Here is a 16577-nt window from a genome sequence, read left to right on the forward strand (position 1 = left end):
TTGATTGGTTCCTTTTTATTCGATATTTGGGAGGCAGAATGAACAAACAGTTGGACACCGCACACTACTGGCTCATCCAACAAGGTTTCCTATTAGACTGTGAACAGTTATTGTCTTGGTAAATAATTAAAGTTTTTTACATAGCTTGCCATTTTTATGGACAGTTTAAGTAGAAATGTTTAAAAATATAAAACTCAAGGATATGTTATTAAAAAAATTGTTTTTTATCTTAGCAGATGACTGTACCAGGAGATCAGAAGGACAGCTGACATCTTCAATTTTTAAATCTGATGATCTTGAGATCCTACAAGATACAACTGAAGTGAATGCCATTACTCCAGATATGCCATCATCCATTCACAGCAAAGATCTGTCATCTGATCCTATGAAACAGGTCCCATCTTCTGATTCATTACTGACTACTAAGGAAAATCAAAGTCACAAAAGAGGCAGTAAAAAACAAACTGCTCCTAAAGCAAAGAAGTCATTTTCATGTTCAGAATGTGGGAAATGTTTTACATGGAAATCACATTTTGTTAGGCACCAAAGAACTCACACAGGGGAGAAGCCTTTTTCCTGTTCAGAATGTGGGAAATGTTTTAACAGTAAATCAGATTGTGTTAAGCACCAGAGAATTCACACAGGGGAGAAGCCTTTTTCCTGTTCAGAATGTGGGAAATGTTTTGTCAACAAATCAGAATTGGTTTGGCACCAAAGAACTCACAGAGCGGAGAAACCTTTTTCATGTTCAGAATGTAAGAAATGTTTTATCCGGAAATCACAATTGGTTAATCACCAGAGAATTCACACAGGGGAGAAACCTTTTTCATGTTCAGAATGTAGGAAATGTTTTAACCGGAAATCAAATTTGGCTAATCACCATAGAACTCACACGGGGAAGAAGCCTTTTTCCTGTTCAGATTGTGGGAAATATTTTAACCAGAAAGTGCTTCTTGATCGCCATCAGAGCAGTCACACAGAGGAGAAGCCTTTTTCATTTTCTTAATGTGGGAAATATTATACTTGGAAATCAAGTGTTAATAAACATCAGAGATGTCACATAGGGGAGAAGCCTTTTTATGTTCATAGTCTTGGAATAGTTTTAATCAAAATTGAATTTTCTTAATTGGGTTGTCTCTTGTCATTCCTCATGTTTGCTGGCAAAAGGATAAAACTAAACTTTATTAATTCCAAATCTAAAACTATACCCATAATTTGCCCCTGAAGGTTAGTCAATAGATGACTAATAGAAAAAACATATACGGTATACTACGAAATTGGTTTTGCATGTGAAGTAGTCCCTAATGGGGTAAGATTTGCCTGTACGTGAGTGAATGACTTCATTAACTTTAATGATGTTGGAACAACTCATGCAACTGAGGCAAGGGAAAGTACCCGTCCTTTTTTGACCTGACAGTGTTCGTGTGGAAGTCTGATTGCAATGTCCTAGGTCGGCCCTGACCAACTTGTCTTTGATGTTTTGAGGTCTTCTTAAACACATCAATGGTGGGTTCTTGAAAATGTCAATTTTGGGGCAGGCTTTGGTAAGTAGAAACCAATGTTTATGGATGAGATTATGGACTCTCTGCAGGATGGTGGCCATGAACAAAAGGGAGTCTAGGTGGTTTTGCTGCGATGGTGATACAACAGTCAGGGTTTTTTCTTCCCTTCAGACCCACTGAACAGGTGCCCCTATGAGTCTATATTGACACCTTCCCTGGCGGTAAGATAAATAATAATATATTTGTTTTCATTTTTTTTTTCATTTTTTTTTTTCCTTTTTCTTAAAAAAAAATTTCCCCCTTTTTATTTTAATTTTTTTCCCTTTTTTTCAACATTTTTTCATTTGGTTTATTCATCCATTTTTTTCATTCATCCATTCTTTTGTATAAATTTCATCCCAAAAATGATTTTGTTCCGTTATTTTCACATTCATTTATTCCCATTTCATTTGCTTTATTTACATTATTTTCCCATTATCCACTTACTTTCTCCAATATGGCGCTCCTTCCATTCCAAGCTCTCCCATGCGCCCAAACAGTGGTTCCCCCCACATATTAGGTATCAACCTGCTCAGGACAAATTGCACAACAACTTTTGTGGTCCAATTTCTCTTGTTACGCTTAGGAAAATAAAAAATAGCGGGCTGAAAAAAATCATTTTTGAGGAAAAAAAAGTGATTTTTATTTTCACTGCTGTTGGTGTCACTTGTGGGGTTTTTTCACTGTTTGGGCACATCAGGGGCTCTGCAAAAGCAACATGGCATCCTATCTGAATTCCAGCCAATTCTGCATTGAAATAGTCAAACGGTACTCCTTCCCTTCTGAGCTCTGCCGTGCGCCCAAACAGTGGTTTACCCCCACATATGGGGTATCAGCGTACTCAGGACAAATCGCACAACAACTGTGGGGGTATGATTTCTGCTGTTACCCTTGTAAAAATAAAAATTTGGGGGCGAAAATATCATTTTTGTGGAAAAAAATGATTTTTTATTTTCACGGCTCTACGTTATAAACTTCTGTGAAGCACTTGAAGGTTCAAAGTCCTCACCACATATCTAGATAAGCTCCTTAAGGGGTCTAGTTTCCAAAATAGGGTCACTTGTTGGGGGTTTCCACTGTTTAGGAACATCAGGGACTCTCCGAACGCAACATGGCATCCGGTCTCAATTCTAGCCAATTCTGCGTTGAAAAAGTCAAACGACGCTCCTTCCCTTGCGAGCTCTGCCGTGCACTGAAAAAGTGGTTTACCCCCACATATGGGGTATCGGCGTATTCAGGAGAAATTGCACAACAAATTTTGTGGTTCATTTTCTTTTTTAACACTTGTGAAAATAAAAAAAAATTGGTTCTGAAGTAAATTTTTTGCAAAAAAGTTAAATGTTAATTTTTTCCTTCCACGTTGCTTTAGGTCCTGTGAAGCACGTAAAGGGTTAATAAACTTCTTGAATGTGGTTTCGAGTAGGTTGAGGGGTGCAGTTTTTAGAATGGTGTCACTTTGGGATGTTTTATGCCATATAGACCCCTCAAAGTGACTTCAAATGTGAGGTGGTCCCTAAAAAAAATGGTTTTGTAAATTTTGTTGTAAAAATGAGAAATCGCTGGTCAACTTTTAACCCTTATAACGTCCTAACAAAATAAAATTTTGTTTCCAAAATTGTGCTGATGTAAAGAAAACATGTGGGAAATGTTATTTATTAAGAAATTTGTGTGATACATCTCTCTGATTTAAGGGCATAAACAATTTAAAGTTTTTTTCATAAATAAAAACAAGACATATCGAAGAAATTTTACCACTAACATGAAGTACAATATGTCACGAGAAAACAATGTCAGAATCACCGGGATCCATGGAAGCGTTCCAGAGTTATTACCTCATAAAGGGAAAGTGGTCAGAATTGTAAAAATTGGCCCGGTCATTAAGCTGCAAAATGGCTCTGTCACTAAGGGGTTAAACAAGATTTATTTTAGCCACACAATTCAATACTGTTTTCCTTTCTATCCTCACCGTGCTCTTACTTAAGAAAGTGAGAATATGTTCTTTTCTCTACACATAGTTGTAGAATGCACATAACTGTAATGACCTGCAGAACACAGCGATCAGACTATTTACAGGAATCGGTAAGTTACGGGAGAAACAAAATGGCGTAATTGATATTTTTCTCTATAAAACCCATAAAATCATAGAATCATAGAATCGTAGAGTTGGAAGGGACCTCCTGGGCCATCTGGTCCAACCCCCTGCTCAAAGATTCGCTAAATCATCCCAGTGAGATGTCTGTCCAGCCTCTGTTTGAAGACTTCCATTGAAGGAGAACTCGCCACTTCTCGTGGCAGCCTGTTCCGCTCATTGATCACTCTAACTGTCAAAAAGTTTTTTCTAATATCTAATCTGTGTCTCTTCCCATTCAGTTTCATCCCATTGCTTCTAGTCTTTCCTTGTGCAAATGAGAATAAAGATGATCCTTCTACAATGTGACAGCCCTTGAGATATTTGTAGACAGCTATTAAGTCTCCTCTCAGTCTTCTCTTCTGCAAGCTAAACATTCTCAAATCCTGCAACCTTTCCTCATAAGACAGGGTTTGCAGACCGGTCACCATTCTGGTCGCTCTTTTCTGAACGTGCACCAGTTTGTTGATGTCTTTTTTAAAATGTGGTGCCCAAAACTGGACACAATATTCCAGATGAGGTCTGACCAAAGAGGAGTAGAGGGAAATAATGACTTCACGTGATCTAGACTGTATGCTTCTGTTAATACATCCTAGAATTGCATTTGCCTTTTTTGCTGCTGCATCACACTGTTGACTCATATTCAGTCTGTGATCTATTAGTATACCCAAGTCTTTTTTACATGTGCTGTTGCTTAGCCCTATTCCTCCCATTCTGTATATGCTTTTTTCATTTTTATTGCCCAGATGTAGTACTTTGCATTTTTCCCTGTTAAAAACCATTCTGTTAGTTGCTGCCCACTGCTTCAGCTTATTTATATCTTTTTGAATCCTCTCTCTCTTCTCTAGTATTAGCTATCCCTCCTAGCTTTGTGTCATCAGCAAATTTAATCAGTTTACCCTCAATTCCTTAAACTAAATCGTTGATAAAGATGTTGAACAATACAGGGCCCAGGACAGAGCCCTGTGGTACCCCACTTGAGACATTCTTCCAACTGGATGTGCAGCCATTTACGACCACTCTTTGGGTCCGATCACTAAGCCAGTTATGAATCCACCTAACAGTTGCCTTGTCCATTCCATACTTAGTCATTTTTGCAATAAGGATTGTATGAGATACTTTGTCAAATGCTTTGCTGAAGTCAAGATATACTATATCTACAGCATTTCCTTGATCCACCCAATCAGTGATTCCGTCATAGAAGGAAATTAAGTTAGTCTGACATGACTTATTAGTTACAAACCCATGCTGACTCTGTTTAATCACTTCATTCTTATCCAGGTACTGACATACATGTTGTTTAATAATTTGTTCAAAGATCTTTCCTGGTATAGAAGTCAGACTCACCGGCCTATAGTTGCCTGGGTCCACCTTCTTCCCCTTTTTGAAGATAGGAACAACATTTGCTCTTCTCCAGTCTTCTGGGACTTCTCCTGTTCTCCAAGAATTTTCAAAGATTATGGAGAGGGGTTCAAAAATTTCTTCTGCTATCTCCTTCAGTACTCGGGTGTAATTCATCTGGACATGGAGACTTGAATTCATTTAGATTAGCTAAGTGTTTCCTCACTATCTTTCCGTTTATAGATATCCTGGATTCTTCTATTCCCTTAATAGTACAGTGAAGAACAGCTGAGGTTACATTTCCTTTCTGAGAGAAAACAGATGCAAAATAGGAATTTAAAAGTTCGGCCTTCTCAACATCCTGTCTTACCATTTCATCATTTTCATCCTGTAAAAATCCTATAGCATCTTTGACTTTTCTTTTACTTTTGACATATCCCCAAAATCCTTTATTATTGCTTTTGACATCTCTTGCAAGCCTCAATTCATTGTCAGCTTTAGTTAATCTGATTTGTGCCCTGCAGACAGCATTATATTCTTCTTTAGATATGCCTCCCTCTTTCCATTTTATAAACATTTCTTTCTTCCTTTTTAGCATGTGCTTAAGTTCTGTGTTCATCCATCCTGGTTTCCTTAAATGCTTCCTATTCTTCCCTCTTTTCGGAATTGTTAACGATTGTGCTTTGAGAATTTCATTTTTCAAGATTTCCCATCCTTCCTGGACATTTTTGTCTTTAAGGATTATCCAGCCATTGGATCCCTCCAATTCTCTTTCTGAATCCGTTAAAATCTGCCTTTCTGAAAACTAACCTTGACGTCTGAGTCTTCACAGGTCTTCCTCCTCTAGTTATCCAAAATTCTAAAATAGCATGGTCGCTACCTCCTAGGGTCCCAGCCACTTTTACCTCCTCAACCATTTCCTTCCTGTTTATAAGGATTAGATCCAAGGTAGCAGTTCCCCTTGTTTTCTCCCCTACCTTTTGGAAGATAAAGTTGTCAGCAAGAGAGGATAAGAATTTCCTTGACCTGTTAGTTTTGCCTGAGAGAGAATCCCAACAAATGTCTGGATAGTTGAAATCTCCCATGACAACTATGTCATATTTTTTGGAGAACTTGGCCATTTGATGCATAGAGAGTTCATCCATATCTTCAGCTTGCACAGGCGGCCTGTAGTAAATGCCTACAATGGTGTCCTTTCCATTGTTTTGTCCTTGTATTCTTACCCAAACAGTTTCCACAGAACTCCCAGTCTCTGAAGCTTCAATCTCTGTGCATATACGCATTTCTAACATACAATGCGACACCTCCTCCTCGTTTATCAAGTCTGTTTCTTGCAAATAAGTTGTATCCTTCTAGTCTTGTATTCCAATCATGTGTATTGTCCCACCAAGTTTCAGTGATTCCAATGACATCATATTTCTTTTCCTGTGTTAGTAGTTCCAATTCTCCTTGTTTGTTGCCCATGCTTTGTGCATTAGTATAGAAACATTTTAGTTTGTGATTGGTTTCTCTTTCTCCAATATTTTTATTAATTAGATTCTTTTGTCTTTGTTCTTCCTTTCCACTTCTAATAGCAGAGTTCTCAATAGCATTTGTCAGGTGTATGGCTTTTTCTGGTCTTTTGCTTCCCTTCCCATGTTGTTCTAGTTTAGCCCCTGATGAAGCCACCTTTTGTTGTGCGACACGCGTAGGGCACTCCACAAGCTCCCCCTTGTAAGTGGCATTATATAGGGACTATGCAGGCAGGATTTAATCTTGGTCATTTTAGCCTCTTGGCTACACCATGATTGCTATACTTTTCATCTATGCTTAGTACCCTATGGTGTTTATTTTCATGGCTCAGTTGCTTACATTTGTTATCACTTGCATTCATTATTGTACTATAGTCTATTTGGATGGATTATTCAATGGATCATTATGTTTAGTATTACATCTCTGAACATTTCTTCATTGCAGGTATGCTATTGTATGTGATATATTCTAGAGCCTTTTTTATATATGTCCATTTACTGGAGGGAGCTCTTTGGGCTTTATTATAAGCCTTTGTGATAGTTTCATGTCATTGTATGACTTTTTAAATGTTTTTACATGGATGTTGTCTTTTTGTTACCAATAAAATTTGTAATTTTGCAGTGATCCCTGCATTTTGGTCAGTAGCTTTTTCTCCATTTTCTCAGTTTGTGTTTATACTGACTGCTGGTTGATCCGCATATCTTACTCAGTAGTGCCCTCCTGAGTTTTTACATATATATTTGTCAGGTGTATGGCTTTTTCTGGTCTTTTGCTTCCCTTCCCATTTTGTTCTAGTTTAAAGCTCTCCTTACAAGTGTAGCAAGGCGACTTCCAAATACATGTTTTCCAGTCTTCGTAAGGTGCACCCCATCTCTAGCAAGTAGTCCATCGTATAAGTAATTCACTCCGTGATCCAGAAATCCAAATCATTGCTGACGGCACCATCGACGTAGCCAGTTGTTCACCTGCAGAATCTTATTCCACCTCCTTGTTCCATGGCCATCCACTGGGAGGATGGAAGAGAAGACCACCTGCTGTTGTGAGTTCATTTTCCCCTTCATCACTGAGGCCCGAGGAACTCCCTCTTCTGGTAAGGAGAGGTAGTGAATCTGATTATCAGACACCTGAGATTAATGATGATGACTGGCTGAGTGGAGTCACAGACTGGATATAAGGCTGCATACGCCCATTCTCCCTGCGGGTGATTTCTCTGTGGTATCCTTGGAGTCCAGTCTGAATTCCTGCTCTGCTAAAGCTAAGTTTTCTTCCTTGCTTTTTGCATTTGTGCTTTGCTTTGTTTTTTCTGGATTTCAGCCATTCCCTGCTGGGGTGAGCTGAACTCCTTAGCGCTGTCTCCTGAAAATACCAGAGTGCTGTTTTAGTTTTGAAGCTTAGTTGCTTCAGGGTCTTTTTCCATTTCAGCTTGCTGGCCTATGTTTTTGATAGGGTTTTTTGCCGATTGCAGACAGCAGCTTTCCTTTCCTTTCCTGTTTAGATTAGATTGGGCCCCAACGTTTGCTCAGCCTATCTTTCTATCTGTGTCAGTGTTTTTTCATCTTGCTTCACCGTCATTATATGTGGGGGGCTGCCTTTTACTTTGGGGTCTGCTCTGGGGCAGTTTAGATTTCTCTTTCTATCTTTAGGCTATATAGTCTTCCGGCTGTGTTCGAGAGGTCTAGGGCACCGTAGGAACCCCCCACGGCTACTGCTAGTTGTGTTGATAGGTTCAGGGGTCTGCAATCGGATAGTTGCCAGATCCTCTGGTTTTCTGGACGTAGCTTCTATTTTTGTGTCTGCCTCCTACGGTCACTCAATCATAACAGAATCACCCGCCTGACCGCAGATCCTAGGGTACTCAATAGCAGGAAAGAATTGCAAAAAAAAAAAAAAAAAAAAGTGTGTATATTTTTTACTCTATATCTCTGAGGCCGTAGGGGGAATTTTTTTTTTCTCTCAATGGAGATAAAGCAATTGTCTGATCGTGTGGAGCAGCTCGCTGCGGAAGTGTGGGGAATTTCCGCCTACCTTGCTCATTCACATGCTGCTGAACCAAAGATTCCTACACCTGATGTATTTTGTGGTGATCGGTCTAAATTTTTGAATTTCAAAAATAATTGTAAATTATTTTTTGCCTTGAAGCCTAACTCGTCAGGGAGCTCCGCGCAGCAGGTTAAAATTGTCATCTCTTTGCTGCGTGGCGATCCCCAGGATTGGGCGTTTTCTTTGAAACCAGATGATCCTATTCTGACTAATGTGAACGCATTCTTTCAAGCCTTGGGCTTGTTGTATGATGAACCTAATGCCATTGATCAGGCTGAAAAGACCCTGCTGGCATTGAATCAGGGTCGAGATGCTGCAGAATTGTACTGTCAAAAATTCCGAAAGTGGGCGGTACATACTACTTGGAATGATAATGCCTTGGCTGCTCTCTTTCGGAAGGGTTTGTCAGAAGCCGTAAAAGATACTATGGTGGGATTTCCTGTTCCCTCTGGTCTTGACGATTCTATGTCATTAGCCATTCAGGTTGATCGGCGTTTGCGCGAACGCAAGACTGCACGAGAAGTGTTGCCACCTGTTGAATAAATGACTGAACCTATGCAATGTGATAGAGTTTTCTCCAGAGAGCAGCGTCAGGAGTTCAGAAGGCGTAATAAGTTGTGCTTTTTCTGTGGAGATACCTCGCATATTATTTCTATCTGTCCTAAACGAGAGAAACGCTTTGCACACACGTTTTCTGTTGGTGGTGTTCAACCTAAGTTTCTTCTGGCTATTACTCTGATCTGCTCCCTGTCCACATTTTCCGCCAAGGCATTTGTGGATTCGGGAGCCGCTCTAAACCTAATGGACTTGGATTTTGCTAAACGTTGTGGATTTCCTATGACACCTCTGCGGACGCCTATCCCTTTGAGGGGGATTGATGCTACACCTTTGGCAAAAGATAAACCTCAGTTTTGGACCCAGGTGGTAATGCGGGTCGCCCCAGACCATCAGGAAAATTGCAGATTTTTGGTGTTGCATAATCTGCATGATACCATTGTTCTGGGGTTTCCCTGGTTACAAATCCATAATCCAGTTCTGGATTGGAAATCTTTGTCTGTGGTGAGTTGGGGTTGTCGGTGTGCCCTTAGTGATGCTCCTGTTTTCTCCACCTCTCCCCAGTCATATGATGTTCCTGACTATTTGGCTGACTTTTATGATGTATTTAGTGAGAATGAGTCTGCGTCTTTGCCTCCTCATAGGAGTTATGACTGTGCTATTGAGCTGAACCCGGGGTGTAAATTCCCCAAGGGTCGGCTTTTCAATTTATCTGTACCCGAGCACGAGGTTATGCGATCCTATATTAAGGAGGCGTTGGAGAAGGGTCATATTAGACCATCCTCTTCACCCTTAGGTGCTGGGCTTTTTTTTGTAGCCAAAAAGGATGGATCATTAAAACCTTGTATTGATTATCGTGCCCTCAACAAGATTACTGTTAAATATCAGTATCCGTTACCCCTGATTTCGGATCTATTCTCCAGAGTTAAAGGTGCTTGCTGGTTTACCAAGCTTGACCTCAGGGGGGCGTATAATCTTATTCGCATTAAGCATGGGGATGAATGGAAGACGGCGTATAATACTCCGGAGGGACATTTTGAGTACCTGGTGATGCCTTTTGGGCTCACTAATGCCCCTTCTGTCTTCCAGTGCTTCATGAACGATATTTTCCGAGATTTTGTGGATACATTTTTGATTATCTATCTGGATGATATTTTGATCTTCTCCAAGGATTGGGATTCTCATGTGGAACATGTTCGGACTGTGTTCCGGATCTTGAGGGAGAATTCCATGTATGTCAAGGGATCTAAATGCCTTTTTGGGGTACAGAGGATTTCATTTTTGGGATTTGTCTCCGTCAACTATTGAAATGGATCCAGCCAAGGTACAGGCCATTTATGATTGGGTTCAGCCCACTTCTTTGAAGGCCCTCCAGAAGTTTTTGGGTTTTGCTAATTTTTATCGGAAATTTATAGCAAAATTTTCTAGTATTGCCAAGCCATTGACTGATTTGACTAAGAAGGGTGCTGATGTGTTAAATTGGTCTCCGGAGGCTGTTTCTTCCTTTCAGGAGTTGAAGCGAAGATTCACCTCCGCCCCGGTTTTGCGGCAACCTGATGTCTCACTTCCGTTCCAGGTAGAGGTGGATGCTTCTGAGATTGGTGCAGGAGCTGTTTTGTCCCAAAAGGATCCTGTAACATCTAAAATGAATCCCTGCTCTTTCTTTTCCCGAAAGTTCTCTCCATCTGAACATAACTATGACGTGGGGAATCGGGAACTGTTGGCCATGAAATGGGCATTTGAGGAGTGGAGACATTGGTTGGAGGGAGCCAAGCATCAAGTCATGGTCCTCACCGACCACAAGAATTTGATTTACCTAGAGTCTGCTAAGCGCTTGAACCCTAGACAGGCTAGGTGGGCCTTGTTTTTTACACGTTTTGATTTTGTGGTTTTTTTTCTTCCTGGAACTAAGAATGTCAAGGCAGACGCACTCTCTAGGAGTTTCTTTGCTGATTCTCCTGTGGTGACCAAGCCTGCTACCATCTTAGGCGAAGGGGTAGTTCTTTCTGCCATCTCGCCCGATTTGAGACGTGCTCTGGAAGAATTCCAGAGAGACAAGCCTGAGAGTTGTCCCAGTGGAAAGTTGTATGTTCCTGACCAGTGGAGGAAGAGAGTGATGTCTGAAGTTCCTTGCTCTGCTTTGGCTGGTCATCCAGGTATTTTTGGTACTAGAGATCTTGTGAGTCGGTCTTATTGGTGGCCCTCCTTGTCTCGTGATGTCAGGAATTTTGTGCAGTCCTGTGGGACTTGCTCCCGGTCTAAATCATGCTCCCGCTCTAGTGGGTTGTTGATGCCTTTGCCTGTCCCCAAGAGGCCATGGACCCATATTTCAATGGATTTCATCTCCGATATGTCTGTCTCTCAAAGGATGACTGTTATTTGGGTGATTTGTGATAGGTTCTCTAAGATGGTTCATCTTGTGCCACTCCCTAAGTTGCCGTCTTCCTCTGAGTTGGTGCCCCTGTTTTTGCAACAGGTGGTTCGCTTGCACGGGATTCCTGAGAACATTGTGTCTGACAGAGGAGTTCAGTTTGTGTCTAGATTTTCTTTCTGTTCCAAGCTGGGAATTCAGTTGTCCTTCTCCTCTGCCTTTCACCCTCAGACCAATGGGCAGACAGAGAGAACAAACCAGACCTTGGAGTCATATTTGAGATGTTTTATTTCCGCTGATCAGGATGATTGGGTTTCATTTTTACCCTTGGCCGAATTTGCTTTAAATAACAGAGCTAGGTCTGCCACTTTGATGTCACTTTTTTTTGTAACTTTGGGTTTCATCCTCGATTTTCTTCAGGGCAGGTGGAGCCGTCTGCCTGCCCAGGGGTTGACACTGTGGTGGAGAGAATGCACCAGATCTGGGACCAAGTGGTGGATAAGTTATCTCTCTCCCAGGAAAAGGCCCAGCGGTTTTCCAACCGACATAGGACCATTGGTCCCCAGTTTAAGGTTGGTGATTTGGTGTGGTTATCATCAAAAAATATTGCTATGAAGGTGGCTTCTCCTAAGTTTAAGCCTAGATTTATTGGACCTTACAAGATTTTGGAGATTATTAATCCGGTCTCTTTTCATTTGGCTCTTCCTGTCACATTTAAAATCCATAATGTGTTTCATAAGTCCTTGTTGAAGAGATTTGTTGAACCTGTTGTTCCGGGAGTGGCACCTCCAGACCCTGTATTGGTTGAAGGTAACATTGAATATGAGGTAGAGAAAGTACTGGATTTTCGTCTGGCTAGACGGAGACTCCAGTATTTGGTTAAGTGGAAGGGTTATGGTCAGGAGGATAATTCCTGGGTCTCTGCCTCTGATGTTCATGCTAAAAGACTGGTGCGTGCCTTACATCAGGCACACCCTGATCGCCCTGGTGGCGTGGTTGAGGGTTCGGTGACCCCTCCTCAAGGGGGATGTACTGTTGTGAGTTCATTTTCCTCTTCATCACTGAGGCCCGAGGAACTCCCTCTTCTGGTAAGGAGAGGTAGTGAGTCTGATTATCAGACACCTGAGATTAATGATGATGACTGGCTGAGTGGAGTCACAGACTGGATATAAGGCTGCATACGCCCATTCTCCCTGCGGGTGATTTCTCTGTGGTATCCTTGGAGTCCAGTCTGAATTCCTGCTCTGCTAAAGCTAAGTTTTCTTCCTTGCTTTTTGCTTTGCTTTGTTTTTTCTGGATTTCAGCCATCCCCTGCTGGGGTGAGCTGAACTCCTTAGCGCTGTCTCCTGAAAATACCAGAGTGCTGTTTTAGTTTTGAAGCTTAGTTGCTTCAGGGTCTTTTTCCATTTCAGCTTGCTGGCCTATGTTTTTGATAGGGTTTTTTGCCGATTGCAGACAGCAGCTTTCCTTTCCTTTCCTGTTTAGATTAGATAGGGCCCCAACGTTTGCTCAGCCTCTCTTTCTATCTGTGTCAGTGTTTTTTCATCTTGCTTCACCGTCATTATATGTTGGGGGCTGCCTTTTACTCTGGGGTCTGCTCTGGGGCAGTTTAGATTTCCCTTTCTATCTTTAGGCTATATAGTCTTCCGGCTGTGTTCGAGGGGTCTAGGGCACCGTAGGTACCCCCCACGGCTACTGCTAGTTGTGTTGTTAGGTTCAGGGGTCTGCAATCGGATAGTTGCCAGCTCCTCTGGTTTTCTGGACGTAGCTTCTATTTTTGTGTCTGCCTCCTACGGTCACTCAATCATAACAACCTGCGCTCCCAGTTCTTTCACTTTCTTGCCTACGTCTTCAAAGTCTCTGCAGATGGTTTCCAGGTCGTTTCTTGCGGTGTCATTTGTCCCCACATGTAGTAGCAGGAATGGGTAGTCATCTGTAGGTCTGAAGAGTCCTGATATCCTGTCAGAGACATCTTTAATTTTTGCACCTGGAAGACAGCACATTTCTCTTATGTTATATCCGGTCTGCAGATAGCGGCCTCTGTTCCTCTCAACAGGGAATCCCCCATGACCACCACTCTCCGTTTCTTCTTCACAACATTTTTCTTTCTCCATCCAGGAGGACTCTGAAGGCGTACAAGGTTGCTGTTTGTGGGCAAAGTCTTATCCTGATGTATTTCTTCATCGTTTTCCTGCGTGAGAGCCTGGTACTGGTTTCTGAGAAGTATGGGTGCTGACTGCCTCCTGATCCTCCTGCTTCTCTGGGTCACATGTCTCCATTCCTCTGTTTCTTCAGGTGCACTTCGAATTTCTTCTCTTTCTGTAACATGAAGAGATAATTCTGCTCTGTCCAAGAACTCTTCACCTTCCTTAATGATCTTCAACGTAGCTAACCTCTCTTCGAGATTTTGTAACTTTTCCTCCAACAGGGACACAAGCTTGCATTTGTGGCATGTGAAGTTTGGCTTTTCCACTGGTAAGTCTGTGAACATGTAGCAAGAAATGCAACTCACCAAATGGCTCCTGGCCTCTTCCATATTGAGATTTCTTAAAAAGGATGAAAGATGAGCCAAAATTCTGATTTCCTCTTTTCAGCTGCAACGGCCAAAACCCAGTGATCGTTGAGCTCGCGGAGACTCTTCACTTATCCCAGAAGGCACTGGGAATATGCAAATGATCTCCTCAGGACTCTTCCCCTGGTTTTGTGATAAAGCTGTGATGCGGAGGACGTGTTCACACGTAGCGTAAATGCTGCGTTCTTTCTTCTGTAAATGTCTGACCCAGATGACGTAGTGACAATCTTCCCTGATTATTGTGCGTTTGCTGCGTTTCTTCTTTTTTGCATTTTTCTCCATATTTGATGTTTTTGGCAGATATGAAGCCGCATTTAACACTTGTTTATTAGTACAGAGAAGCTTTGATTCTGCGCTTATAAATGTGAAGGCGGTTTTCTCTTCATACATTTTTTCTCTTAATACATTTTTTTCAGAAGAAGCCTATAAAGGGAAACGCATCAAAGCCCCAGAGGTCCGCAGGGTCTTCAGACCACAGAGAGCGCAGATTTCATGGAATCACGCCCACTTTGCTATGAAGTTTAGACCGTGTTCACATGTAGAGTAAATGCTGTGGATTTTCTGCTGCGTTTAATTGTCCAAGCAAAGTGGATGAGATTTCATGAGAACTGCGGCGCTATTAGGCTATGTGCACACGGTGCGGATTCTGCTGTGGAATTTTTCGCGCAGATTTTGTTAAATCTGCAGGTAAAATGACCTGTGTTTTACCTGCAGTTTTAGTGCAGATTTAGTGCAGTTTTTGTGTGGATTTCCCCTGCGGTTTTCCACCTGCAGACTTCTATATTGGAGCAGGTGGAAAACTGCAGAAAAACCGCACAAAAGAAGCGACATGCTGCTTCTTTAGGCTGTGTGCACACGGTGCGGATTCTTCTGCAGTTCAGCAGCAGATTTGGCCCAGCAGAACTGCAAGTGATGTACAGTACCATTTAAGGCTATGTAAAACAAAAACTGCTGTGCACATGCAGATTTTTCTGTGCAGATTTGGTGCGGAGTTCTGCAGCATGTCACTTCTTTTGTGCAGTTCTGCTGCAGTTTTAGGCCATGTGCACACAGTGCAGATTTCCTGCGGATCCGCAGCGGATTTTTCCGCGCAGAAACGCTGCAGATCCGCACTGTGATTTACAGTACAATGTAAATAAATTTAAAAAAAAAAACCCTGTGCAGACGGTGCGGAAAAATCAGAGTAGATTTGCTGCAGTTTTAAAAGAAGTGCATGTGACTTCTTTTGTGCGGTTTTCCACCTGCCAAATTCTCCAAATCCACAGGGTGAAAACCGCAGTGGAAAACCGCACAAAAACCACAGGATAAATGCAGGTCATTTGACCTGCGGATTTCTTAAAATCCACGCGGAAAAATCCGTGGGTGGAGCCACACCGTGTGCACTTAGGCCATGTGCACACGATGCAGATTTCCTGCGGATCCGCAGCGGATTTTTCCGCGCAGAAACACTGCAGATCCGCAGTGTGATGTACAGTAGCATGTTAATCAATAGAAAAAAAAACGCTGTGCAGACACTGCGGATTTTTCCGCGCGGTTTTCTTGTGGTTCAAAATATGCAGCATGTCACTTCTTTTGTGCAGTTTTCCACCTGCTCCATTCTCCAAATCCGCAGTGGAAAACGGCAAAAAAGCCGCAAGAAAACCGCAAAAAAAAGAGAAGAAATCCGCAGGAAAAATGCAGGTAATTTGACCTGCGGATTTCTTCAATTCTGCGCGGAAAAATCCGCAGGGCAAAAAAGTACGTGTGCACTTAGCCTTACATCTGCTTCATTATAGAAATCTGCAGGTGGAAAACTGCAGGGGAAATCCAAACAAAAACTGCACTAAATCTGCACGGAAAATTCCACAGCAGAATCTGCAATGTGTGCACACGAGGCAGATTTCCAGCGGATCCGCAGCGGATTTTACCGCGCAGAAACGTTGCATATCTGCATTGTGATGTACAGTAGCTTTAAAATGAATGAAAAAAAAAAAACCGCTGCGGATTTTTCCACGCGGTTTTCCTGCGGTACAAAATCCGCAGCATGTTACTTCTTTTGTGCGGTTTTCTATCTCCCCTGTCACCAAATCCGCAGGGGGAAAACCGCAATGGAAAACCGGACAAAAACCGCAAGAAAACCGCGTGAAAAATGGAAGAAATCCGCAGGAAAAATGCAGGTCATTTGACCTGCGGTTTTCTTCCATTCTGCACGGAAAAATCCACAGGGCTCAAAACTCCGTCTGCACTCAGCCTTATTCTGCACCAAATCTGCGCAGAAAAATCTGCAGCATGTGCACAGCCTTTTTTGTTTTACATAGCCTTAAATGGTACTGTACATCACGTGCAGTTCTGCTGCTTTTCTGCTGCAGTTCTGCAGGGCCAAATCTGCTGCAGAACTGCACAGAATCTGCACCGTGTGCACAGGGCCTTAAACTCCAACAATCAGTATCTTCCATGATGTTAGGCTATGTGCACACACTGCGGATTCACCTGCGGGTTTTTTCCTGCGGAACCGCAGGTAAAGCCGCAGGTAAAGTG

At 42.1% G+C, this 16577-nt stretch overlaps 1 protein-coding gene across 1 annotated transcript in view; it reads left to right on the forward strand.

Annotated features, from left to right (window-relative positions):
* The first annotated feature begins 328 nt into the window (after positions 1–328).
* Positions 329–16577, forward strand: part of LOC141063319 (uncharacterized) — a 31510-nt gene continuing 15261 nt past the window's right edge. The window contains exon 1 of the mRNA XM_073557370.1: positions 329–997. Coding sequence (XP_073413471.1) covers positions 344–997 — 654 coding nt within the window. The 5' untranslated portion in view covers positions 329–343. The remainder of the gene's footprint in view (positions 998–16577) is intronic.

The sequence above is a fragment of the Dendrobates tinctorius genome, unplaced genomic scaffold (assembly GCF_039654945.1).
Source record: "Dendrobates tinctorius isolate UK_male_01 unplaced genomic scaffold, ASM3965494v1 ptg000249l, whole genome shotgun sequence".
NCBI lineage: Eukaryota > Metazoa > Chordata > Amphibia > Anura > Dendrobatidae > Dendrobates > Dendrobates tinctorius.